General features: G+C 33.9%; 1 protein-coding gene across 6 annotated transcripts in view; it reads right to left on the bottom strand.

Moving 5' to 3' along the window:
• Window positions 1–27,208, bottom strand: part of EPHA6 (EPH receptor A6) — a 932,734-nt gene that overhangs the window by 275,429 nt on the left and 630,097 nt on the right. For 5 of the 6 annotated variants that reach the window (XM_036916570.2, XM_036916572.2, XM_036916573.2 and 2 more), the window contains 2 exons: window positions 20,236–20,283; window positions 19,670–19,832 (listed from right to left, as the gene is read on the bottom strand). In XM_036916570.2, the coding sequence (XP_036772465.1) occupies window positions 19,670–19,832; window positions 20,236–20,283 (211 nt within the window). The remainder of the gene's footprint in view (window positions 1–19,669; window positions 19,833–20,235; window positions 20,284–27,208) is intronic. The other variant, XM_036916571.2, reaches the window with a different exon arrangement.

Raw genomic sequence — 27,208 nt, 5'->3', positions numbered from 1 at the left:
ACCAACAGGAAAAACACCTCTATAATTAAAGAAAGAGAGATATTGCCATGAGATTCTCTGTTTCACTCAAGTTAGCCAGTTAGTGATTTCTCAGCTGGATGGAAACAAACCTCATGGATCATTTCTGCTGAAGTAGAGATCCTTAGCTGGGATTATACCTTTTTAGAAAGCGATTTCACAGTTTCGCTTTCCTGCACTGGTCTGCTTCTTCTCCAGAAACAATGCAATTCAGTACATCAAACTGTGGCTACACTGGGACACAGGAGATTTCAAGATTCACTCTTCTTGATGATGTTAATTTACTTGTCAGATAAATATACCAAATGACACAGGGATAATAGGAAACTGTGAGTTTGGAACAACTTGATAGAAAGGAAGAAGCAGAAGCAGGTAGTACAGCATGATGAAACACTTTTTATCTTTATTTTAAAAAGAGATTCTTGTGTCTATTAATAAATGGATAAATGGTCAAGATACTCTGACAGGTAGGCTTCATGTGACAAATATCAAAGAACAAAGAAAACAGATTGAGGCATTTAAACACCTGGAACTACTGTTAACATTCTAAATGTCAAGGATTTAATTTGTAATTGTCTTTATTTCATATTGTTACTGGCAGCTGAGATAGGTCTTTGATAACATTTTTTTTTGTAGTTGAAATACTTTTGTCTTCATAAATACATTTTATCTTTTTTTTAGATCCAATATAAGATAGAATTTCCTTACACATTTCACAGATTCTCTGGATCATTGACCTACCATCAATAATGTTCAGTTTCAAACACTACTCAACATGTACCACAATATTAAAATAGTAGGTATTTGCATATTGGGAGGCATATATATGCACTTGAGGTTATAGCTTATAATATAATTGTTAGTGTGATTTGAGGTAAATAGCTTTGTAACTAAATGTATAGCCATTAGAGATCAAAAAATTTCATAAGGCTGGTAAATTTAAAGATTTATTTAGAATCTATTTTTCATAGAAAATATATTTAAATAAAATCATTCTGATTAAATAAAAACATAAATTGATTTTTTTTAATTCTGAAAAATTCTTGGGGAAATTCTCATTCATTGACCCATTATTCATTCTGAAACAACAAAAATATGAATCATTTAGAATGTGTGGAACACTGATGTAGGGATTGGGAGACAAAGAAAAGTAAAGCATGGTTTCTTGTCCTTACAGTTGTTTTTCTTTAGCGAGGGAGATTGATATGCAAACCTTAACTGTAATATAGTAAAATTTTTGTTAAAATGGTGGTTTGTGTGTGGGCCATGAAGGAAGAGAAGGAGGGTGATAAGCTTAATGGGAAGAAGTGAAGGAAGGTTTATAAGGGAGGGTAGCCTTAAACTAAATCTGGGATGATTAGTGTAAATTTGCAAGTCACCAAGGTGATGAGTAGATATTGGAACATTGTAGTTTGAAAAAATGACATAAAAAAGATGGAGGCACAAAACAGCACATCTTCTGGAGTTGTTATGTATATTTTGAGATGTCTGAGACATAGATTAAGAGGCCGAACAGAAAGTTGGAGAGAGACAAGGGATGGATCATGCTGAAAGTGACATCAGTCAGCCTGCTTTTATTTTTCTCAAGTTACCATCCATACTCAGAATCAGGAGTAGAGTAACTGGTGATGTGAGTTCACTCAGAATTTTGATTTTTTACTGGATATATAAACTCTTACAAATTTTGGGGAAGAAACTGCCTGAAGATAAATCCAACAGAGAAGAAAGCAGAACTGAGACTGAGGAAGTATTGCAAGACATGGTTTGGAGAGCCTGGATTTGGCCCAAATCTCGTGCTATTCCTTGACTTTTCAATTACATATGGCAATAATGTCCCATTTTTCATTAAGTCAGTTGGGCTTTTGTCACTTGAAATTGAGAGGCTTATTTAATTTAAGGAGCCAAAGAGCACATCCTAATGTGAGGGGAAAGAAAGATAAATGGGAATTTCTATTTCCAAACTAGCTATGAATAACTTCTCTTTGTTTACTATGTTTCTTGAGTGGGATGTTTTCTATCTCCATTTACTATTTAGAAGAAATATTTTTGATGCTGAACACAATCTTAGTCTGTTGCCCCATAAATGAATGGATGGGATGGGAAGGATAAAGTGACATGTGGTAGAAGGGGTTTACCTTTATAAAACAACCCTTTGTTATATAAAGAATATCAAATGCTCTGCCTGGAGAGATTCCATTTTTTTTTTCAGTCTAACTGATAGGTTCAGAGGGAAATCAGTCTTGTCTATCCTATATTGAACAGACCTCATTTATTGATTTATAAATGGAAGTAAAAACACACAAACCAAAAATAAAGACAAATGAATAGACGTTTCTGACAAGTTTAGGAAGACAGCATCTTAAAATCAGATTGTGGAAGAATCTGCCCAATTTATACCCATGTAATTATAAATTCAATAACCACCAAATCTGGAGCTAAACAAATTCCAGTGGAAGACCTTTAATTTTTAGTCAATGATAAAACAGATTTGAGGCTACAGCTGTCCCTTTTATGGCTTCAATAGAAATATTTTTGGGAGCACAGAAATCAACAGTGTTGAGGGAGGCACCTCTCTTAGTTTTATGGACCCAAGAACAGTGTCCAGGTAATCTAGATCCGAGGCACCAAACTGGGTCCCGTTACTCCTTATGACTCATTTGATCATCTCCTGAAAATGAATAAGTTCTAAGGGAAGTTTTTGGATCATTGAAAATGGTTGATCTGTTCTAATACCAAATTATTTATCTCAACTTCTGATTGATCACTAAAATTAATTTTGGAGAGATTCAAAGAGAGCTTACATTATTTCTAAAAAGTGGGATCAGCCTTATGGTCCCACAAAATAATGGCTTCATCAATTTTCTCAATGTCCCTTTAATTATTTATGTTACTCTTTCCCTTAAACCACTTCTGAGGTCTCCAAGTTAAATATTTTGCATCAGAAGCACGATTTCATGGACAGAATTACCCTACGATTTACTACTGGTACTTTCAAGAAAATAAGATTGTTTGCTTTGCATATTGATCTTTCACTACATTTTGACTTTATTGTCTAGGGAATCAACTAAAAAGTAAGGCTTAGCATTATGATTATGAAATTGTGGGAGTAAATATTCTTCTAAAAATGAGCTAAAGGCAGAGAATTTCCTGATATACCCATTCACAATTTAATGTTATATAAAACAATATTGTGGGTTTTTAAAATTCATCTTTTAAACTAATATGTTCATGATATGATACTGTTTATAGATAAACTGGGCATATTCCATCTTGGTAGGTAGAAAGAGAAGCCTCTTCCTATATGCTGATGATATGGGTTTAATTTTCAACAACCAAAGCTGATTTCCGCATACAAATAATTCTGCCATCCTACTGCTGCCAGAAAGAACTGAGCATCATCAACTTTATCAAAACTGAAATAATTTTCTTTGGCAGACAAAAGACAATTGATCAAAAGTCTACAAAACAAGACAGCCCATTCCATTTTGTACAAGCATACTTTTTCCATAGTTTATTCTGGAAAGCAGGTTGCAGAACTATGCAGCTCAATGTAACTTTTTCCATGGGAGCATTACTCCTCGGGTTTCTTCTTGATGACTTGGAACACCTGCTTTGAAAATTTTCCAGGCCAGAATCATCTTTTTTTAACAGTACCCTGTGGTGTGGAACGCTGGGTTTTCAATCTGGAGTATGCCTAATTGTTGCAGCAGATTCAAATCTGTTTCCTAAAGACAATCTTTGCTTTGCCTCCAGCCTATATCAGTGCAAATGTGGGAAAGTTTTATTTTTGCATAGGCAAAAATATTAGTTGGCTGTGTCAGCTTTAACAGTAGAAAAATTTCTGTATCTCTTCACCATATTTTTAAAGCATTTGCACCATCTATTAAAATGAAAATTGAGAATTCACATTCTAAGCCCTCATTAAAGACTAATCCAAAAATATTTAGCAAGCATCTTCAGGGATCTCTGCTGATCATCTCTGAAAACTCTTTCTACCCCTAGAGTAGGCCCTTCGAAGACTGCTCTCTTTCTGGCTCTGTCATATGGACTGGATTAAGAATGGAGACCTGATTCAAACTGGACCAGACATATTCTCTCTTTCAGGAATCTGGGATTAAGATTCACAATCAGTTGGGAAGTCTTGTGCATGGGTTGAAGGGGAAATGTGAATTTGCAAGCCATGGGGATGACAGATTTCTTTTCTTAAATGAACATAAACATAGGTAAAACTATGTTTAAGAGAGAGAAACAGAGATGAGCACCTGTGTGGACCAAGAGAAAGATTGGTCTTCTTTCTTATCAAGAGCTTTTTCAGTTTGCTTGTCCGTTTTGAAGCCTAGGCGTACTCTCTGTATTTCCACTGCAGTCCTGTCTGGGACATTTGTGTATCTCTTCGCTTAATCGAGTTTCTGATATATACTTGCACTCAAAGGGTCTTAGTGTATTCCAATTTGTAGTTCCTGACCAAGTAACAAAATATTTAGAAAAGAAATTTAAAGGGTGATTATTTTCATTCACTTTCCGGGTATATTTTCTCTTTTGAAGTCTGTGTGCATGGAATGTACTAAGGAACCTTTCTTTCTCTTCTGACTGTGGTCAGAAAGTACCATATTAAAAAAATAAACTTTTGCATTTGTTGAAAAAATTCTACTTGAGGTCATTATTTTCAAATCTTTCTGCATTCATGCGTCTTCTCAGAACTTGGAATTTTGGCTATACTTGTAATTCTGTCCCATCTCTTGTAAGAGATATTAATGATTAGGATTGGAATATATGTTTGGGCATATTATATAAAACAAAATTCTTGATTAAATAATTCTGGATGATTAACAAAAGGTGTAATAGAGGTCATTTCTATCCTCTTTAAAAACACATGAGAAGAATTTCTAAATTCCATATGTTAATATTTAGCTTGACTAATTCATGTGTTATGTTTCTTTTTTTTTTTCTTTTTCTGGCAATGGAGGTGCATACATCTAGCTTCAAGTGACTTTTTCTATACTGTTTCTCCTTTGAGGATTGACAAAGTATTTTTCCAATTGTTTTTTATTTTTCCAGACAGGGCTTTACCCTTGTTTACATGTCCTGATCCCCCAATTTCCATGCAATTAACTACTTAACTCTTAAGCTAAGGGTGCATATGAGACTCCTTCAACTACCTTCCCAGTCATGGAGCAAATGGAAATGCTCCATCTCTCCTAACGTCTTTAGGTCCTTGGGACACAAAGGCCTGTAGAGGTCACTGATCAATGTGAAGGTAGAACACCCTATAATCATCTTATTTACTTGCTTTTTGCCTTCCTTTCCAGGACAGTATTTCTCCCTCCATTTTAAGCGGTAAGAATCTTGGAGAAAAGGTGACAGAGACACAGTTTCATACACAGAAGTTATTTTTTTAATGAAAATTAATTTATCTTATCTGCTTCTATTAATAATGTCAAGGACAGGGTAGAATCTAATCATGAATGATATACCTTTATAATCCTTAAAAAATATTGCTGAAATCAAGCAAACAGCAACTGTAAAGGTATTTAACTTAAAAGAAATCACTGTGGATGTTAATTGAGTATCTTAACTGCATGTTTTTAATTCAGTTTGAAATATATTATCCCAGTGGACATTTAAGCAGGATGAAAGGGAAAAAATGACAAAAATACAGGTAGCTAGTTAGAAATAGGTGCAGCTTCTAAGCTTGATAAATACAAACAATGAGAAGTGGGTCTCTAATGGGCAAGAATCAAATGTCAATGATTTAGAAGGATTTAAAAGGCATTTTGAGCTGCAGTACAGAACATGAAAGAAAAAGAATGTGCTAAAGGCAATTAGATACCTCAAGTCTAGGTATATTTCCATTTGATGTTCTGTTTGTATGCCAGGCAACTTGGATTAATTTGGAAAAGAACAAAGTAGCTCTCTTTCCAGTCATTACGCAAAGTAAAAAAGTGATTTTATAAAAAGTCAAATGTTCTCAAACCTGTATCTAGTCCATAATTTGAAAAAGTAAAACACTTTCTCAAACAAGATATTCTGTGTTTATTACTTATAGAAGGAATAATACAATTAATACTGTGAGCCAAAATATAGTTTTCAATATATAGGTAATTTTGATTTTCTTTGGATTGCTTATTCCTGTGAAAGAAAATCAGATAGTTAATTACTTAATTAAAAAATATTATAGTGAGGTAGGTGGCTATAGGTCCATAAGTCTTGTCCTTTCTATTTGATAACTGAAGAGGATCCACAGAGGGTACCCCTAAGGGAGGTTTCTTCCCAGAATTACATTATTTTTCTTCCTTTTTACTTTTTTTTCTTTCTTTATGAGTGGCCATTGATTCAAAGCAAAGGCTATTCAAAGGATCACATTGGACTCAGTCAATAAGTTTCCCTCAGAAGAAGGGTAGTAATTATTATAACAAACACTTTTAGAGTGCTTAAATGTGTCATTTGCTGCTGTAAACACTTCACATATGTTAACCTATCTAATATTCACAACAATCAAGTGAGATAGCAGTATTATTATCTCTATTTTATAGGTGGAGAAACTGAGGCACAGAAAGGCTAACTAACTTGCCATGGTTACACAGAAGTGGCAGAACCAGAATTTAAGTACCTATAGTCTAGCTACAGAGTTTGAGTTTCTACCCACTATGTATATTGTCTGTTGGCACTGAGACCTTTGATGATTTAACTATTTAAAAGGAAAGTGGTTCAACCCATAAGTAATTTGGCTGCCACAGAAATGGGAGGGACAGTGGTTCTGAGTCCACGAGGTGATGTTACTGGAATGGGGCTGATGGTGGTCTTCTGGCCTGTCTACTGGGTGTTAAAATCACTGTGGATGTTTCTTGAGTATCTTAACTGTATGTTTTTGTTTAATTCAATTTGAAATATATTATCCCAGAGGACATTTAAGCAGGATGAAAGGGAAAAAATGACAAAGAAGTTAAGATTTGGTATCTCAGAAGTTCAAGTAGGGGGCTTCCTAGGTGACTCCAGTTCTCTAGTCCTCAAGCCCTAGGAGGTTAATGCACCTTATATGTCACCTATGACTTTTAACAAAAACTAACACCAACACTAGTCAACTAATCTCATGGGTAAGCTAATGGGCATGAAAAATAAATGTTCAAGGGGAAGAATAAGAGAATGATTTGATTGCTCTAGTAGTGTGTCCACATGCAAGAAGATAAATAATACTGTTTTGTTTTACTTTTTAAATACAATTTTGAAGTTGTTAGAATGGAATTTTAGTGTTGGAGATTAATACCAGTAACATCAGTATTAATAATTAACATTCATTGTGCTCTAATCATGTGAGCACTGGATACAAGCATTAAATCACTGCATACTCATGAGAATACTAGAAAGTCAGTGGTACTCTTATCCCCTTTTTCCCAAATGTAGAAACTGAGGCATAGAGTGGTTAATTGAGTTGCCCAAAGTCTGATACATAGGAAGAGCCAAAATCTAAACCCATAGTTGAGACCAAAGCTTTACCTTTTAACCAAAATTCTTCTTCACTAGTTCTCTGTAGCTGTCTATTTATCTGTGATGTATAAGCCAAGTTGAATTGCATGAATCAGTGGTTATCATGAAAAATATCCTTGTTCTTTCTGCTTATATTTATCTTTCCTTCTCTTCTAGGCCAAGGTTAAGGCCTTCCTCCAGCATTAGGAGGTAGGACCTCCCTATCCTCCTTTTCAGCTTTACTCTCCTCTGGAGCAGCTGTCATTACTGGTCTTAGGCAGAGTTTCCTGGGACATAGACTCTGCAGGGAGCTTTGCATGCAGCAGGTTGATTGAGGAGCAGCCTCAGCATGGAGAGGTGGAGGAAGGAGGGGAGCAGAAGTGGAAGAATGGAGCAGTTCAACTGCGATATGGTCACTACAAAAACCTCAGCAGACCTCATGGAGTTCTGAACTGAGATGGCCATTCAGAGTTGCCCCGAATTTAACAATGGGACTCACACTGTACCTCACATTGACCAGTCGTGGATTCTGTCTGCCTCTGGGGCCAGGCAATGACTCTGGAGTATGCAGCTTCTTCTGGACAGAGCCAATGTCTGGATAGGAATTCAGCCATGAACCATCAGCAGGCATCACTCACACTAGCTAAGAGAAAAGCGACTGGGTCCTGAAGAGGTGGTCTAAGCAACACACCAGAGCTCTGCATCACCTGACATTCTAAATCTTTTACTTATTGTTTGTTTTTTGTCTCTCTTCTCTTTAGAATGTAAGTTCTAGGACAAGAATCTTTGTCTATTTCTGCTGTATCCACAGCATATAGAGAGTGGGTTCTCATAAATATTGCTGAATGAATCAGTCTACAAACAAAGGTATACATTTCTAGTTTTCTTATGTGGAAACCAAAGCTTAAACATACTAAATTGCTTTCCTTAGGTCCTAATATGTAAGGAGTGGCAGAGTTTGGTCTGTCCAAGTCTTTAATCACTTCACTAGGAAGTTTCCCATTCTTAGAGCAAGGGAACATAATTTAACACATACCCTTTATTTCATTGATGAGGAATTAATGTCCAAAGTAGAGAATCCTCATGAGCCAAGATACCAAGTCCTATGTTGCCTAATTGAATGTATCTTTTTGCCTTTACCAATTAGCACATGCCACCGAATAACCCAGCTTGACAAGTCAGTGACATCTGTGTGTGGCATATGAGTCTTGGTGTCTAACTTTGCTTTACTAACAACACCTTTACCTCTATGATATCTAGATTCATGAAGTTTCCCAGATAATTTAATTTCCAAGACATCTGCAACTGACCAATTTTCGTTGGAGGTTTGGCATGGGATGGCTCAGCTCCAGTTTTCTCAGGAAGCTTGTAAGCAGGTCATAATTTACTGTGTCTTGAAAGTTCAGAGACCAAATATGAACTGTCAAGGAGCAATATGCAGGCTTACATGCTGGCAGAGAGCAAGCATGTGTTCGAATTTAAATGATAATTCCCAAGGTTCCACAACCTTCAGTAGGTGAATTCTTAAGGCTAAAATAGTCTCTAGGGAATTTGGAAGTTATGACAGCTATAGGTGTGACAATGAAAAAGACATTTGGAAGGTTTTATTTTTAGTGTAGATAAAATGAAGGTAAGGAAATAATCAGATGTGTAAGCAATGGTTCCAGAATGTCAGTTACTGGAAGTTCATTCTGATTGGCTGACTGTCTCCAAACTACAGATAACTGGAATAAAAATTAAATTTCAGGAAAATTTTAGCCTCAGGAGAAAGATAAGGGACAGCTCAGTATGGCCCCTACCTGTGACATGAGCTGCATGTCATGTATTTCCTATACCGAGATAATCACCCTCTTCACTCCTTACCTCTTCCCGTGTGCTTTCTGCTGTTTCTCTGACTAGGCTGTGCTTCACAATCCCTTGGAGGGCTTGTAAAAACAACTCTGGGTCTCAACCCCCGAGTTTCTGGTTCAGTAGTTACAGGGTAGGGCCTGAAAATTTGCATTTCTGATGTGTTTCCAGGTGTTGCTGATATTTCTAGTGCAGGACCCAGACTTTTAAAATAATGGTTCTAGTCATACTGAAATTCTTTCGCTTACTAGAAGGTTCAATATTTTCTTTCATCTCTACACATGCACATATGTATGCGGGAGAGACCCGAAGCTCCCCATCTTATTATCCCAACCCCACCTTATTCTCCCTCCCCATCATCTTCATGGCCAAATTTGTTTAATGTCTCCTTTAAGACATTACTTCTCTTTGGAAGCTTCCTCGACACAAGTTTGTTTGGATTTTTCTCATTGCACATCCCCCAAACATGACACATAACGCTGTATTGTAATCTTGTTTAATTTTCTGAACCTCTCAGTAGCTTTTGTGAAAGCAGGGAACAAGTTCATTCTTTTCATCTTTGAATCCCCAGTGCCTACTTCTATATCTGGCCCATCCATTAATATTTTTTGACTGAATGAGGAGCGAATGAATAAACTGAACAAACATTCTTCTGCTTGCTTTAGCTTTCGCCGTTTCCCTCAGTGCCCTTTGCTTTCTCTCTCATTACATCAAATTTAGGAACGAGCTTTATATCAAATTTAGAAATAAACTCCATTACTTCCAAAGGATAACAGCTGCAACAATATTGAAAACACTGCCAATTTCATTCCGTCATCTCAGAATGAGAATAGGAAGTGCATATGAATGCAGAATATATGTATTATGTTCATATATGTATACATACATAGGTATGCTAACTTCAGTAAGTACTATTGCAATGTTTATTGCTTACAGAAATGACAAAATTGTTGAAAAAATAATTTAGTCTGCTATTTGGTTTTGTACCAGCAAATATACCTATTTAATTTAAAAATAACTACATTGCAAGAGCAGTTTTTAAAGGATGCTCAGTTTTCCAAACGTGTTAAGAGAATATGAAATTCAGTTTGGTGTGAATCAGCTATTTTATATCTAGCAGTAAGGTTGCCATATTCTGCTATTTTGCCTATCTTTATAGTATAGTAATATGCTCAGGCATGTTATGCTCAGGTTTGTGCACACACAGCTAAATCTTTTAAAGGGCTCCTGCTATGTCAATAATTCTTGTTATTCAATTTAAATTCCCCGAACTACTGATTCCCCTGTAAAAACAAGGTTTAACACAAATACTTAAGCTGCTTCTTAATTCTTCAAACAGGATTTGGGAAAACTCGCTGGGTTTTTTAATAAACATTTGACCATTCAGTATTGTGACTTCACATATAGCTTAAAAACAGATGTCTTGCACTGGGTTAACATAAATTTAAAAGATGTTACATTAGATAATTTAAAATTATTTTTAATTGCACACATACTGTGCAAGTAAAAAAAATTCAAACTATACCTTTATGTTTTGATATAAGCAAATAAAATTTAGTATTTATATATGTTACAGAAAATATTTTCACCCGACTTGGACATTTTGACAACTTTTTCATTCAACTCTCAAATTTTTTTCAGCTCTGAGAATGATGGATTACCATGTGGGTAGAATTTTAATGGGAAGTGGCAATAAAGCTTAAAAAAGGAACCAAAGCCCTGTGCTGTGTTATCCTTCTAGTCTATGATTTCCTAAAGAGCAATTTCATCCCAGTGTCATGTGTTTCCACTTTTCCTGTAAGAACCACACTATGTTACACCTCTATCCATGAATCACTCCATAGCTAGCTAGAACACCCATAATGCTTTAAAGCATCTTTCTAGAAGTAACTACTGAACAACACAATACTCCTAATCCCATCTTAAGCAATAGCACATGATCACACAACAGATTGTGGGTGAGACGTCAACCATAATTTAGAATCATCCTAGCAGTTACATGCAGTTCTATTAAGAGATTGGGTTTTCTTCATGTTGCCCTTGATGCTTTTTGAATAACTAAATATGACATTAAAAAAAGCCACTTCAAAAATATGTAACAATAAAGCTGATTTGTGTAGCCTGAAGAATGGCTCTAAAACTTCCAGTATTACATAGGGAATATGTTTTCCACTTAAATTTGGAGCAATTTAAAATGTCTAAGGAACATTTTTGCTCTCTAGAAGAATTCAAGGTTGTAAAGTCAAATAGCTTGACAGAAAAATTCAGGCACTTTGTATGATTTTTAGATCCATACATATGTGTGGATGTATGTATGTTGGAAACATTTAAGATTTACTCTTAGCAAATTTCAAATTTACTATGTGGTATTATTAATTATGGTCACCATGCTGTACATTGGATCTCCAGAACTAATTCACTCTACTTAACTGTAACTTTGTACCCTCTGACCAGTATTCAGCATCCTACCTGTTTACACAAATAAAAGATACTGAAAATATATAGGTAGAATAACTAAATACATGTAATTTGTTGAAAACAATAGATATATGGTCATTGAGTATTTACTAGATAATATCACTTTATCTGATATCCATTGAACACCTTCTATTTGTCAGGCACATGCAAAGCAATATAGAAGGTATAAACATGGATAAGAAATAGTTCCTCATCTGAGAAAATTTCTAGTCAAAGGATGATGGTTTATATTCCAAAGAAATCATATTTTTGCATATGTTGCTATAGGTTATTGGCTTAAAATAAATCTATATTCTGTTTTAAGAAATAGATCCACTTCTGATTGTTAGTTCTGTTTGAGATATGAACCAAATTGTAACACTGCATGCTAATATGCACATTTTACCACTTCTAAGTACCTGTTAATAATTAATGATTTTTTTCCAGTCCATTCAGCAAAGTTATGATTTTTAATATTTTCATATTAGGACCTTCAATTTGTCTCACAGTACATAAGCCTGGCTCCCATAATTTAAAATCTTTATTTGGTCTAGGCAAAACTGAAGCAAAATACCTTTTTTTTTTTTTTTATCAATGCGGGCTTCTTTAAAGAGGACTTCCATTTTCTATGCAAATAATTGCTCTTCAAGTCCCTGCACATTTAAGGTAATCAGACTAACTAGATTATTTTGTCCCTTTAGAGTGTTATAGTTGGTCTGCTATGTGGGCATTAGTCCAGAAATCTTGATTAAAATACACATAGGTCTCTGATCTTGATGCAAGATGATTTTTAGATAATTACGGTTGTTTGAAAATCTGTGTTTATATTCAAGCGTGTTATTTTGAGAAGGAATATAATTAGTTAAGGGAAGGTGAAGAATGGAGATAAGAATTAAAAAAAAATCATGTAGAAGATTAGAAGTAATGTCCAAGCTGAATAAGAAAAGTAAAAACACTGAATGGGTAGAAAGGGAGCTAGCTCAGTCATGGTTCTGAGCCTTAGTGAGAAAAGGGCCTGATGCCATAATGTCCCCATTCCAACACTTACTAGCTATGGGTACCTGGTAAGTTAATAAGCTTCTTTGTGCATCAGTTTTCTGATCCATAAAATTAATACAATAGTACCCACTTCAAAGGTTTTAAGTGCATTAGCAGTCAAAAAGAATAGAGTAATACTTGGAGCATAATTGGAACCCAATAAATATTACCTGATAGAATCTCAATGTTAGAAGTTACATAAGATGTCTATCACAGCCTCCTAAATAAAGCAGGGATTTCCTTTATGACATGCTAAATATGTATCTAGCTAGCTTTAGCACAAATTCTTATTATGAGGTGCCTTCATTATCCCATAAGGTAGGTCAATTTATATTTGGGCAACCTAACTGGTGGAAAATAGCTATGGCTGCCAACACTGAAAGTGTGCTATTGATTGGAAATTATTTGAAATTAAAATCTTATATACTAGAATTTGTCCTCCTCTGTGTAGGCTCATAAATATGAAAGCTGCCTCCTGTTTGATTAATTAACTTTTTTAATACTCTACCAGGATCAGCTGGTCCTCTTTCTGCTTCATGCTTCACCATTAATAATTATCCCCAAATTTCTGGTTGCAGTTAATAATGATGTAACTAATTTCATCCTATGTAACTGAAGCATTACAGATTGTGTTTCAACAACAGACTGGATCAAACATAACAGAAAGTTTTAAAAAAGGAATTTAAGGAGGAAAATATATTAAATAAAAACAAAAATGTCATTTAACTCTACATAAAATGCCCCAAATTTTAGAGTTAACAATTTGTAATTAAAATTGCATATATCTTGTTTCTACACAATTCAAGCCAGTTACAATATATCTGAAATAACGCAAGCAATATTGTTTATCTGTGGCATAAAAATATTTGATTTTTCTCTGTTTATATTAGTAGGCAAAATGCTATTCCATATTTTAGCCTTTTGAAAATAATATGTTCTTCATTTATTTGATCAAATATATATTAGAAGATAACTTTGTGCAAGACATTTTCGGAGACACAAAGATACATAGGCTATCATTCTTGACTTCAAGGAGCTAACAACTTAATTAAGTCCTTGACCAATAAGATATTACAGGAAATTCAGAGTGATGATTCCGCACTGGACTGGTCAAGAACATTTCAGGAGGACTAGCATGTGAGCTGGACTGACCATTTATAATGTGTTAGAGTTCTGATTCTCCCAGTTGGAAGTCATACAAGAAGCTTAAGATGAAGATTCAGAAAATTTCACATAGGGAGCTTCCATACATTTTCTCAGAGTACATATTAACTAGAGGGAGATAGGGCAGGAACAATGTCAATTTAGATTAGGTTGGAGGGAGACTGGAATATTTGAGAAATAAACATTTTATTCAGTAGAAAATACCTAGTGATTTGGGGTTTTTAACTGTACACAGTAGAGTACAGAAAAATTAGTCTAATGAGACATAAGGACAGATTGGGGAAAAAGGAACTAAAGACATAATTTTGAACTTTCATTTTCAGGATAATTTCCCATTTGTAAACTGTTAAAATTAATCAAATTGCTTAAATATGAAACTATACTAAAATTAGCTAAATCTTATGGATGTTTAAAAATACATAAGTGGTTAATTTGATTCATTTGTATCTACCTAACACTTTTTGTGTAACTATGCAGACATGAGATAAGATTCTGATTTGAAATACCCACTGTGATTCAGCAATTTGTTTGTTTAGTTAATGTTGAACATGATGTTTTTGTATGGTTATTTATTTAATGTGATAAAAATCTAGTCCATTGTTACTACTTTTGATAAATAATAATTTTATTACTTATTTGATAAAAAAATTCTTTGATAAAAAATTTATTTGATAAAAAATTTTTTAAATGTTGACAGATGTAGCATTTGTGCTACAAAAGTGCTTTATGTAGCTAACAGATGAAAAAGCAAATTTATGTGTTAAAATTTAAGGTATAATTAATTATTTCAGGGAAAGGAATGTATTGCTTGTATTCTCTTGGGTCATTTGGGTAACCATTAAGGTAATGGAAGAGGTAAATTGCTAATTATCACATGTAAAATTCCAGTTTTCTTTCAAAAGTTGGCTTTAAGCTGTGGATTCTGCTCTCTTTTGAGAGCTTCACAAGATCTTTTCCAGTATCTGTGTAAAAGGTTCTAGCAAGATATATTTTATTATGATTTTGAAAATGCACACATAAAAATTTTCTGTTACTTCAAAATATATTTGAATATTAAATAAATCTTGGTGTTTTAAATAAAATGTTTGACTTCCTTGTATATTACTTTAAATTGTTTTATTCCTTTTTAAAAATGTAGGTAAAATTTTAACAGATTTTTATTAAAACGAATCAAAACATTTTTTAAAGCAGTTTGTAAGGATATGGATATATTATTGGTTATGTAGATAACTTTAGTTTTAATTCTTATCTCTTTCTCCATTGAAAAGAAGCCTATTTCATTCAGAAAATACAGAAGTAATAACAAATGTGAGGTGGCTAAAAGTTCCTGTTGTTTAATCCATAAAGGCCAAAGGCCTATATATAAAATGTGTGTGTGTGTGTGCATGCATGTTTGTGATATTTTGGGGCATAATATGAATTTTAATATTGAGAAAATTCTTACATTAGGCAGCTCCTAAGCAACACCCATCTATTTTCCATCTATATTTCAAGAAGGTCCACATGGAATATTTCTATATTCTTTCTTACTACTAATTCTGTAGTTCATTGCAATTTTGTTAAATCTAATTGAAAAAGGTGGGGGAATCAACTTCCACACCTAATAAAAAGGCCAGTACACAAAAGGTACTCAATAAATGCTGTTAGTGGACATAATATTTAGCTATATACTTTTTGTCCACTTAAAGATTAGTGCCCATATGAAATGATAGCATTAAAACACAAAAGGTGCATCTTTTATGACTATATATTATTATATATCTACCTATTTGTTTATATATCTATCAGTTATCTATTTTTATCTGTCCATATATTCATCTCCCTCTCTCTCCATATGCACATATGTAATGAGGTTGTTCTATAGTCTTAGGGAGAGAAGAAACTAATAGCTATAGTTCAGCTAGGCTCTTTTCATAGTGCTAGCAGGTATAAGTAGTAATCTTTACATGTGTTAGCCAGTTTACACCAGCATATTCTGACTGTGGAAAAACATCCAACCTCTGGTGTAGAAGGTAAGCAGGTTCACTGAGTGTTCTTTTTTTTTTTTAATGGAAGCATTGTTTTTCTTTTAATTGAAGTATCATTGATATACAATCTTATATTGGTTTCAAATATACAACACAGTGGTTCAATAGTTACCCTTATTATTAAATCCTCACCCCCTGTAGTGTGGTTACTCTGTCAATACAGAAACATGTTACAGCATCATTGACTATATTCTCCACGATGAACTATTATCCCCCTGAAAAACTTATATTATGACTGAGAATTTTTGTGCCCTGTATCACCCTCACCTTCCCCACTCCCCCACCCTAACCTCTCCCTCATGGTCATTGTTCTTTAGATGCCATGTTTGTAGAACACAAATAGGTGGTTAAGAACATTATGATTTTGAAAAGGAATTTTTCATACTTTCTGTTATTGCCTTGTTAGTTGTCAGCAAACTAAAAGTTGAACCAAATAAAATTAGATATGGCTCAAAAGAATTAAATTGTAAATGACTTCATTTTGCTTACTTTCAAAAATTTGAGCCAGACCATCAAATGAGAGAGCACCTATTCTCTCTTCACATCTCTATGCATGTATTTGAAACTTAGTTAATTAAACAGAATACACAAAAGAGAATCTCATAATAAAGCTGAAATTACAGTAGTTCAGGTACTACTTGAGAAACAAAAGCTATAAAAGTTAATAGATGAGCTAGGAGGGTATGAAAAGAAAAGGACTAATGCTGTAGATTGGGAACCATATCATTACATTCTTGAATTGGAGTAAACCTACCCATATCTTACTATGATATGATTCATTGAAATCCTCTTCTGGATATAAACAGCATGCTTTGAAAATGCAATTTAAAGCTAACCACATAAAAAAACGATGCTTTATGTGATTCCCCTTAGGCTGTAAATTGACTTGGGAGCCTTTCTATGTAACCAAACCCCAGGTTTAGAAAAACACATTTTTCAGATTCTTCCAGACATTTTGTTTTTTCAGGGGTCTAATATAAGTCATTTTCATGGCATTTGCAAATCAGTAATTTAGAATATGATTTTGCTGTCAGCAGCTGTCAATGTCAGATGGTTCTAGGGTTCTAATCCTGTACCTCTACTCATTGGTTACCAGATTTTGGTAAAGCCACATGATTTTCTAGAAGGAGATATAATCTTGTCAGGATTAAAAAGAGAATCTGTGACTCAACATAGAGTCTTCCACATATTACTGGCCATGCTACCCTCTCATGGATTCTTCATTTCCTCCGAAGGCCCAATACTCTGAACATGGCCAGGAGAGTGCCTTCGTTTTGCCCCTTTGTATGACTCTACCTCTAACACCCATCACTTTACCTTTCATATGTTCTCACTGCAGCGACACCAAATTATTTGCTCTTTAAATTTTCATGCCATCTCAGGCCTCATACTTTTGCTGTTGCTTTAATACTCCTCTTTCAAGAATGACCCTCACTTCTGCTCCAGAAGCCTGCATTCATGCCTCTTTTCCATGCTTTTTGAGAACCCTTTACATATCTTATTTACAGTATATGCCATATAATCTTGTACTTTTTATTTAAATTTTCATTTTACTTCCACAAATCTAGACTATAAATTATGTGAAGGCAAAGGCTGCAGGTCTTATTATTACTTTTTTATCCTCAGAGCCTCACAGAAAGCATGACACATATTAAGTGTCCTATACATTTTTGTTGAATGAATAAATGTTGCACTGAGTCATTGATGAATATGGGAAATTTCTGCTAAGGAATTTCAAAGTATTTTCTTTAATAAAAATCTGAAAGAAATCTAATCCTAAAAGTGCAATGAGTTGAAATTTAGAATTAAAACAAATTAAGTTTTCATTATTTAGATCAGAATTTTTTTTACTAGACTGCTTTCCCTAGAAGTCCCAGGAGAACACAAATGACTTATCTAGATTTAGCCCTATCAACTTGTCTGAGAGCGTATCTTTCACTTAGTGATGGAATGCTCAAACACGCCATACTTAAAGAAAGTTAGATGAACTTCTTCATCTGTGAAAAAAGTAAGAGACCTGAGATGCAGGGATGCAATAAGCACAGCCTGATCAGATGACGACATGACTATTCCTATTCCCATGCATTCCTTGAAGAGTAAGCATCCTTTGGCTTTGTGCCTAGGCTAAATCTTGACGTGTGGGTGGGGAAAACAATAGCAAACAGAACAATGCAGTGACACTCCTTTGGATATTTTTATATTGTTTCCGATTATGGAGTTACTTTTTGTGATAATTACACACTACTTCCCAATAATTTAATGTCTTGCTTGAGAAGTCCATAGTCTCCAGCAGGATTATAAATGACTATCACTGTTATTAAACATCCAGGTTATAAGCATTCTTTTTATTCATTACTTTACTCTCTCCCTAAGCTATTGTCCTTTTTACTTATGTGTCAGTGCTTTTCCCTTTTTTAGATTGATCTAATTGTAAAAGAAGTTATACATCTATATTGTTCAGCAATGTAAAAATAACAACAAACATTCCTTCTTTCATAGAATTTGAACCCCAGTGGCTTCACTTTGAGGAAGTGATTAACTGGAAGAATTGCAGTGTATTTAGTGGCCTTACCACTAGCACTTTATAATAATTCAAATGAAAGAACTTGACACGATGGTGGAGTAGTGAAGAGCAAGAGGCCTTGGAAGAAGATGGCCCTTAGTTTCAATTTTAGCTCAGCTTTTTATCAGCTGTATGAATCTGGACAAATGGTTCAACTTCTCTAGGTTTCTGTTTTCTCATAAGTAAGATTAGAAGCATAATACTGTCTCATTGAATGTTGAAAGGTCTACACGAGATAATACATCTAAAATACTTCACATCATTTCTGGCACTTAGTAGAGACTCAATGAATGGTAGCTATTTTAACATTATTCATAAACATTTTAGTAATAAATTTTCTGTTCTTGAATTCCTATATGAATACATGTATTTTAGCAATGATGGGAAGAGATTTTTATTACAATTAAGATATTTGGACATTTTTCCATTGAGGATTATTGCAAAAGCTACCCATATATAAGCCTTACAAAGACAGCAGTAAGATGAATTTCTAAAAGCAAAAAAGAATTCAGTGGGAGAGCAGGATTTATATTAAGACGTTTCAAAGCCTACGTTACATAATGTTGGAATACCTTACTATATTCATCTCCCACTTTGGCTTTTAATACACTGAAGCTATGGAATTAATTTGAGTTTCTAAGTAAGCCCATGCATCTATATCTAAATTCATAATGAGCATTTCAATGGAGTCTGTCTCCTGATCACTGTTTTAATTGATCTGAGATAATAAGCCAAAGCTGTACAATTATGAACTAGCTGCTATGGATTTTTGCTCATGGCTTTATTCTCTTCCAAGTTTTCATAGTATCATATTATGATGCCAAGACTGGTGAACAATTAGACTAACACCACCCATTGAGACTCTCTATGTTATAATGTAAGTGATGAATTTTTCATAAAGAGACATATTTGGGCCACATTATAATTGTGATAGAGTAAGGCATTTCATAAAGATATTTCATGATAGCACCAAAACATTAACTGAAATGACTATGAGTATTTACATTAACAGAACCCTGTTTGATGAGACCATTCACAATTTGGGAATGTTTAATTAACATCTTACTTTATATCCCTGTGTGAAACTTACTTTCATCTCCAGTTTCAAATTCAAACTTCTGACTGTAGCTGCTGTATCCTGTTGCTGTCCTCACTCGGATATGAAATATGTACTTGGTGGCCGGCTTGAGACCTGTGATGATGACACTGGGGGCCTTGGACCTCGTGGAAGAATAGGTGAGCTGCTCATGCTCCTGGAGAAAGAAAGAGGTAAAAGGAAATGAGCAGAGTTATTTGACTTTTTCCTAGAGACATTCCAAAGTTAAGTTGAGGAATTATGCTCTGAATATCAAAATCATTGATTAAAAAGAAGTGTAAGCATGATTTTCCATAATTTAGCATTCAGTTATTTATCATCATGATGCGTATGACATGGTCTTGACTGAAAATTTATTAAGGGAGATGATTTATCTTACATGAACTGCACTTGCATTTTCAGTAATTTGGATTTTTGGTTTAACTCTAAGGAACAGTGGTGGTGTGAGAGCACATTACACAGAATGGCAGTTGCACCTTGAGCAAATGGACACATTAGGTCGGACACACCAGCAGACTGCAAGGAACAAGGGTGAGAGAATTCAAATACCCGCTACTCACTTCTACCCGCAGGTAGTGCCAAAATGCCGGCGCTATCCGTGGGTAGACCTGTGGGTGAAAGGAAAAAGACATTAATTGGTTTTTAAAGCTTGAAATCTTTTAACCTGAATCAATTGTTTTGTTCTGAAACTCAGTAATTCCCCAGTAGTTACAATTGAAGTTGAGTCAACTTAAGACATAAAATGATGAAAATTTTCCCTTGAGGGAGAATTGACCTCTCCCCTGGATACCACAGTTTATTTTTTAAAGATGTACAAGTTACAAAGTCGTTTGTGAGGTAGATTTTAAAATAGTCTGTGAAGCAGCAGCAAAGACACAGAGATATATGAAAGACTTACCACACCTGTGGGATCAGTGGTGGAACTGGAGGCCTGGATCCCAGTCGCCAGTAGTTAACTGCCAAAATACCTCTACTCACTAACTGGAAATGAGTTTACCACAGATAAGTGAATGACCTAGTCAGTCAGGGCCTTTTAGGTGGGCTCTCTTGCCCACCACCTCAGAACAGGACAGTTCATTTTACCTGTGCATATATAGGACTGTCATAATATGCTGGTTGTGGGGACAAATTAATGTTGTTTTCGTAGTGTTATTGTTCAGTAACTTCATAATGATATTTTACAAGGGTACCTGAAAAAAATTATTTGTATGAACAACTCTTCTAAATTCATAGGTCAAATTAGGCCACCATGTCCTTAAGATAAATTCTCCACTATTTTAATATAAACATAGGGATTCTCAGGGACGTAAGTGACTTTCAAGATTAATTGAATCACTCATTTGATACTTAAATTCTATTTTTAATATTTCCATCAAGATTTCATTTAGTGTTTGCCTGAAAATCTGTGTTGTTCAGTAGACCTTTCAGACTAATAAACTATACATAAATATACATATGTAGAATGTGTCAAACTGCATTTATTTGCTGGTGATACTTTAAGATTTAGAACGATAAAAATCATTTATTTTTATAAAAAAATTAAAAAATCCTTATTTTAGAGATCATTTTTTAAACTTTATGGCCTTATTTGTCAGAACTTTATATGCTACACAGTTATTCTGTGTCTAGCTGAGAAATTGAATTTGCCATTTATATCCCAAATAGAACTGTTTATTACACACCAAGTACAAAAGGAAGAAATGAGTTAACAACAGCAATACTTAAAAAAGAAAAGAACAAATTTCAACTTATATTTATCTCTAAGTAAATTTGAGATTAGAAAGTAAATATCAATCTAGCATAAAATTCAAGGAAAGAAAAGTCTATTAAATAATTGATGGCATTAATCATCTGTTGAGGGCTGAAAGAAGGAACTTTCTAAGATCAAGGCCTTTATAAGTAGGATCTCCACATCTGCACTGAGGAAGAAAAGAAAATGTTTGTGTACTTTTAGAAAAGTACAAAACCTTCTGGATTGTTCAATCTTAAGATTCAAGAGGGGAATATTCCACCTTCCACAGAATGTTCCGCAACATAAGAGTTATGATGTATTTTGAGTGGTGTTTCACAATATGAAATGATGACTGAGAGAAGAATTTTAAAGCCTTGAAAAAAATAATTTAGTCTTATCCTGAGAGAGAAGACACAGATTCAAATATTTACTCCTAGAATGATCCCATAATAATTACACAGTAGAACTTTGTTGCTTCACCGAAACATAGCTAAACAGTAATTTCTTTCTCAAGTTAAGTTACAGGTTGCAAAAGACACTTTTAGCAAACAGCTTTTAACATTTCTGCTGTTATATAAAAATTGCCCCTGTAGCTACATGTCTGGAATAAAAACCTCAAGTAGAAAGTGTGCTTATATGGTTCCTCAGCCTAAATCTCAGCACTGTGGAGGCTGCTGCCTTGGGTTACAGGTTATCACCTTGGAGCACGCCAGAGATGAAGGCTCAGAAAGCAGCAGTCATGAGAGTCCCTCTTTCCAGTGTATGGCAGTCCTCTCTCCTCCTGGTGTTTCCAAGCTCTTGGTAAACCAAGTTAGCACTTATCTATGACAAGCACAGGGTACTATTGTCACAGAAGTTTGGCTAATTGCCTTTTTGCAGATCCATTGACTCCAGGTCTAAGTAGCTGTCACCTAGGTAGAGCCCATGCTTTGCCAGGAGCCATCTAGACCTCTTTATTCATCTTGGCAGGCTGAATTCTGAGCACACTTGAATACGGTATGTGTGAAAGTTTATCTGGAGTTTGTACCCTGATGGAATTGCTGGTTGTAGGACATGTACATCATTAACTTTTTTGCTAATACATTCCATGGTTCATAAAACTTATGTTTTTCATATTTACTAAATCCATAGTAAAGGCCTCTTCTCATTCTTAATGTTATTTATTTTTATATTTCTTTTTTCTTTAATCAAGCTTTCAGAGGTTAGAACCAACTTTTGGCTTTGTCTCTAATTGTATTTTTGTTGTCTTAGATTTAATAACTTCTTTTAACATAAATTATTTTCTTTTTACATGTGTTAATCATGTCTTTTAACATATTGTTTCATGCTTAACTCATTAATTGTCAATATGTCTTTTAAAATACATAAGTATTTCAAACTTCACTCTAAATACTGCACTGCTTATACTTCACGAGTTTTCATGTTATATATTACCAATCAGCTCTAAGTACTACTAATTTCTAAAAACATATGATTTTTATGTTCTTTGTAGCAGACTCAGGATTATTACCTGTACACTTTCATGGGTTAAAACAGGTTGTCAGGCAGTAAATAAATGGCATAAAGTGAAGCTCAAAGGCATAACCCATGGGTTGTAAGGCACACTGGGCTGTGGATAATAGATCTAAGGTAACCCCACTGCCACTGCGAGCACTGGCAGTCTTCTGCTCTAATGCCTGTTGCTGAAAGCGAAACTGTTTACACTGCCTCTCCTTGGAGGAGCTCATATAACAGCACCAATTGTGGGGAAAAAACAGGAACAATGCACTTTAATATATTGTTATGTATATTTTCTAAAATAAATATATAATTTCTATTTCACACTTTTATATTCACATATATTAAAATAATAGTTCAGAGCCAAACTGTGAATACAGGACATTGTCAAAATATGCATGTATTAGTCTCTTGAGATACTGACCTTTGCTTGTGGTTCCTTTCCCATGTGCAAATCCTGCAGCTTAGACTCAGGCATTGCTCCTTTCTGCTGCTAAGAATCAAAGCTTCCCTGGGAGTCTAATCTTATTGTCACATTGAACTTTTCATTTACTTAAAATACTGAATCTAGCATTATCTCTACAGATGTCAACTCTTTATGATAACTAGAAAGGATGTTCTTACTAACTGGAACCTGTTAGCCCTCAATCTGAACACTGTAACTTGGTGAAGAGAAACAGGCTCAGGTGCCCAGTCCCCATGGCTACATTTTTCTAAATCAGAGGTAACATGACCTTATCAAAAGAAGGCAGTATGTAGAGAATTTTGGGTTGGAATTCTGCCTTGGACTTGATCTTGGTTCTATTTGTTATGCACCTTGTTAAGTCACCTCAAGACTCTGATTTACTCATACAGAAAATTCATTCATTCCACAGACATTCACTAAAAACTCAGGATGTGCAAGTTCTGGGCACTGTAATAGATTTAGCTTACATAGCTAAAAAGTTCTACCTAAGCAACTAAATTCCATAATTATTTTTATGTCAGAAATACAAGTCCCCTCTTTTCTGCTGTGACTCATTCTCATCACATCTCAACTCACTCTCTTGGGTTTAACATTCCCACAAATGGAAGTCAATCAAATAGGCCCACAAAGCGGTCATCTTTTAGCTAGTTTGTTTCCTCTTAAAATCTTTGGGTCTAGTGAGACTTTTGTAAGACTTAACTCTTTTCTTTAATTTTAAATTAATTGTATTACATGCATGATTAAAAATTATGTTTTAGACTTTATTTTCTATAGACATATAGATCTAAAGATATATCAGCAATCATAACATAGTGTATGCAATGCTTTAAATTTCAAGGTGTTTTCACAGACATTCTTTATGTAATGCTCATTATAACCTTCTGAAACAAGATAAAATGAGCAACATTTTATTCTCATTTAGCATGTGATGAAACTGGCCAAGAAAGAGTAAGTTACTTACTGAAGAAATGAATTTAACTAGTTAGTGGCTTCCACTCAGTTGTGATTTTTTCACTATACTCAATTTAGGCAGATTATGTCTAGGGAAAATATGCTTATAGATTAGACTTTGAGCCAAGGTAATTTCTTTCATACTTTGTTCTTGATCATCTAATCACTATAAATAACTTTAAATTTAAAACAGCTTGTGAACTAGATAGTAATGATTTGATAGTATTAGAAAACTTTTTTGTATAAGTAGTTCCTCACTTGCAGAAACAATTCTTAATATCAAAGATTTTAACTAGTTATTTCAAAGATAAAATTATTTTTTACTATGGTTAACACATCCATGCATTCTGCTTTTATTTTTATTCCCTTTTGAAGTTATGTCATACAGACAGATTCCAGGAAATACAGGGAGCTTATAACTCATCCAATCTTACATTAAATATAAAATATTCTTGTTTGGGGCTGGGAATAGAATTTGTTTGATAAGGCCTAGGAGATTCTTCCAAAATTTGTAATGTATGAAGTTTCCCAGAATGTTTTTATTCATAGAACAGTATTAAGAGGACAGATCAAAGAATCTTGTTGCCTAAACAATGGTATTAGCAAATCTGAAAATTAATGAAAGGAAGTTACTTCACATGACTTTAGGAAAAAGAAAGATTGAGGGCTTAACAATTGCTTCCCAAAGGAGGAAGGCCCTGAATCTGGTGTATTTCATTTTATTGGTCATTTACAAGGGAGCCCTCCTTGGGACAAGTACTTATCATACCCTGGCTGGAAGAGTCTTAAGATTTTTCATAGCTTTACTTTGATGATGTGATCTTCTGATTACATGTATTCCCAAGTACTATAAAAGCAGACATAAATACATTTGTTCCTGGGGAGAACAGGCTTCCATAAAATTAGTATATAGACATTTTGAATGGTTTCAGTTTCTTTCTGGATTTAATTAGAATAAATCAATTTCTGAGAGAGTTATCAACTCCTAGGGCACTCCAGTTGCAGGATTTGCAAAATAGAGTTCCAGAATTAACTGTGTGAGCCCAGGAACTGAAGTTAAGCATGTCTGTAGAGTAGGAATAATCATAAAAAGAGCTAATAGTATTAAAATGTCATCCATTTCCATTCTTGTATCAATTACCTTGATTCATTCCATCAAAGTGTTTTAAGTATTCCTTTTTTTAGAGCTCTTTAGGGAGAGAGAGAATCTTATTCTATTTTAGCTAACCATAAGGTATACAGAAAGGTTCTTCCTACAGCATAACTTAATTATCTTGCTGAAATTCTAAAACAATAGTTTTTTTTAATATGTGGAAAATGTTTCTCCTAATGACTTATCTGTAATAAACTATCATTTTTCTCTCTGCTACTTACCAGAAACTATTTAGAACTAATGAGAGAAGACAGTTATGTAGCCAAGATGCAATTATTACTGGCTTTCTTATACAGTAGCAATGAACACTTAAAATTATCTTTAAAATATTCCATTTATCATAGCAACAGAAAGCTTTTAATAATTATATGACAAAAAATGTCCAAGACCAGTATGCATAAATCTATAACATTTTACTGTAGAAACCAAAATAAAAATCTTATTTTTCTTGTTTTACTGCAATACTAAGACCTTTGGTATAATATTACACAGTAGCGGTAAAAGCAGTAATCTTATTTTTGCTTTGCTCTTTAATGGAATGGCTATTGATGTGCAGTCGTTAAATATAATCCTATTTAACTTAGGTTTCTGGTAGATACCCAGTTGAGGACTTTTATCACTTTTTCTTACACTGTAATTTTGTTTGTATTTTGTTTTTAAAATGTGAAATGGGTTCTGAATGTTATAAAACAATTTATCTGTATTTTACCAAATTAGTTCCATGTTTTTCACCTTTATGTAGTACATACTTATGAAGAACTATCTTTGCATTCCTAAGATAAATGCTACTTGGTAATTCTTGTTCATAATATAGTATTATAATTTTATTGCAATTTTGGATTTAATTTGATAATATTTTAAATAGAATTTTTAACCTTATGTTTATAAGTCATCTTGGCTTAAGTTTTATTTTTCTCTTTTATTATCAATCTCTGGTTATAATATTTGGGTGAGGTTATATTCAGAGGATGCATTGTGAAACTTTCCTTCTTTAAATGTTCTGAAATAATTTATGTAACATGGGAGTTAACTGTTCTTTGAAAACCTAATTGAAATGGACCATTCTCAGGGTAGATAACTAAACAGCTTTTAAAATTATTTCATCCTATAGCCAGATCTTCTTATTCAGTTTTTGTAGTTAACAGAACATTATCCTTTAAATTTATGTTTTACATTTATTGACATCTAGTCTTGTTCTATTATTGAAAATCTCTTCCATAAATAACATTTCCACCTTTTGGGCAAGTTTATTTATCACTCTTTCATAAACATCATCTTTTACAAATCAATATTCTTAATTTTTTATTTTATACTTACTCATTCCTTCTTTCTACCTCTTTTCCCTGTATTGGTTATATTACACAGGTTTGGATATATGTGTATTTCAATGTCTTTCATTTTAAAATAGTTTAATTTAAGTCTATCAACTTTTAATATGTATTAAGATAATTAAAAATTTCAAATAAACAGCTTTTGGGGTGATTTGGGGGTGTTATTTTTTTTAATTCTCTGATTTTATTGCATGATTTACAAAGAATGATGGAATAATTTCACACTATCTGGTCCCTTCCTCTAGTTATTTTACTGTATGTTAATATGTATCTCCATATAGACTGTAATTTCCTAAAAAATGTGGTCTATATTTCTGTCAGTAAACAAAACAAAACAAACAAAAAAGCAAAGGAGTGCTAGATGTGTAGCTAGTGTTTAATAAAGGTCTTATGACTGACATCT

This window comes from Manis pentadactyla, chromosome 1 (genome assembly GCF_030020395.1).
Source record: "Manis pentadactyla isolate mManPen7 chromosome 1, mManPen7.hap1, whole genome shotgun sequence".
Taxonomy (NCBI): domain Eukaryota; kingdom Metazoa; phylum Chordata; class Mammalia; order Pholidota; family Manidae; genus Manis; species Manis pentadactyla.
This window is presented reverse-complemented; position numbering and strand designations above follow the sequence as displayed.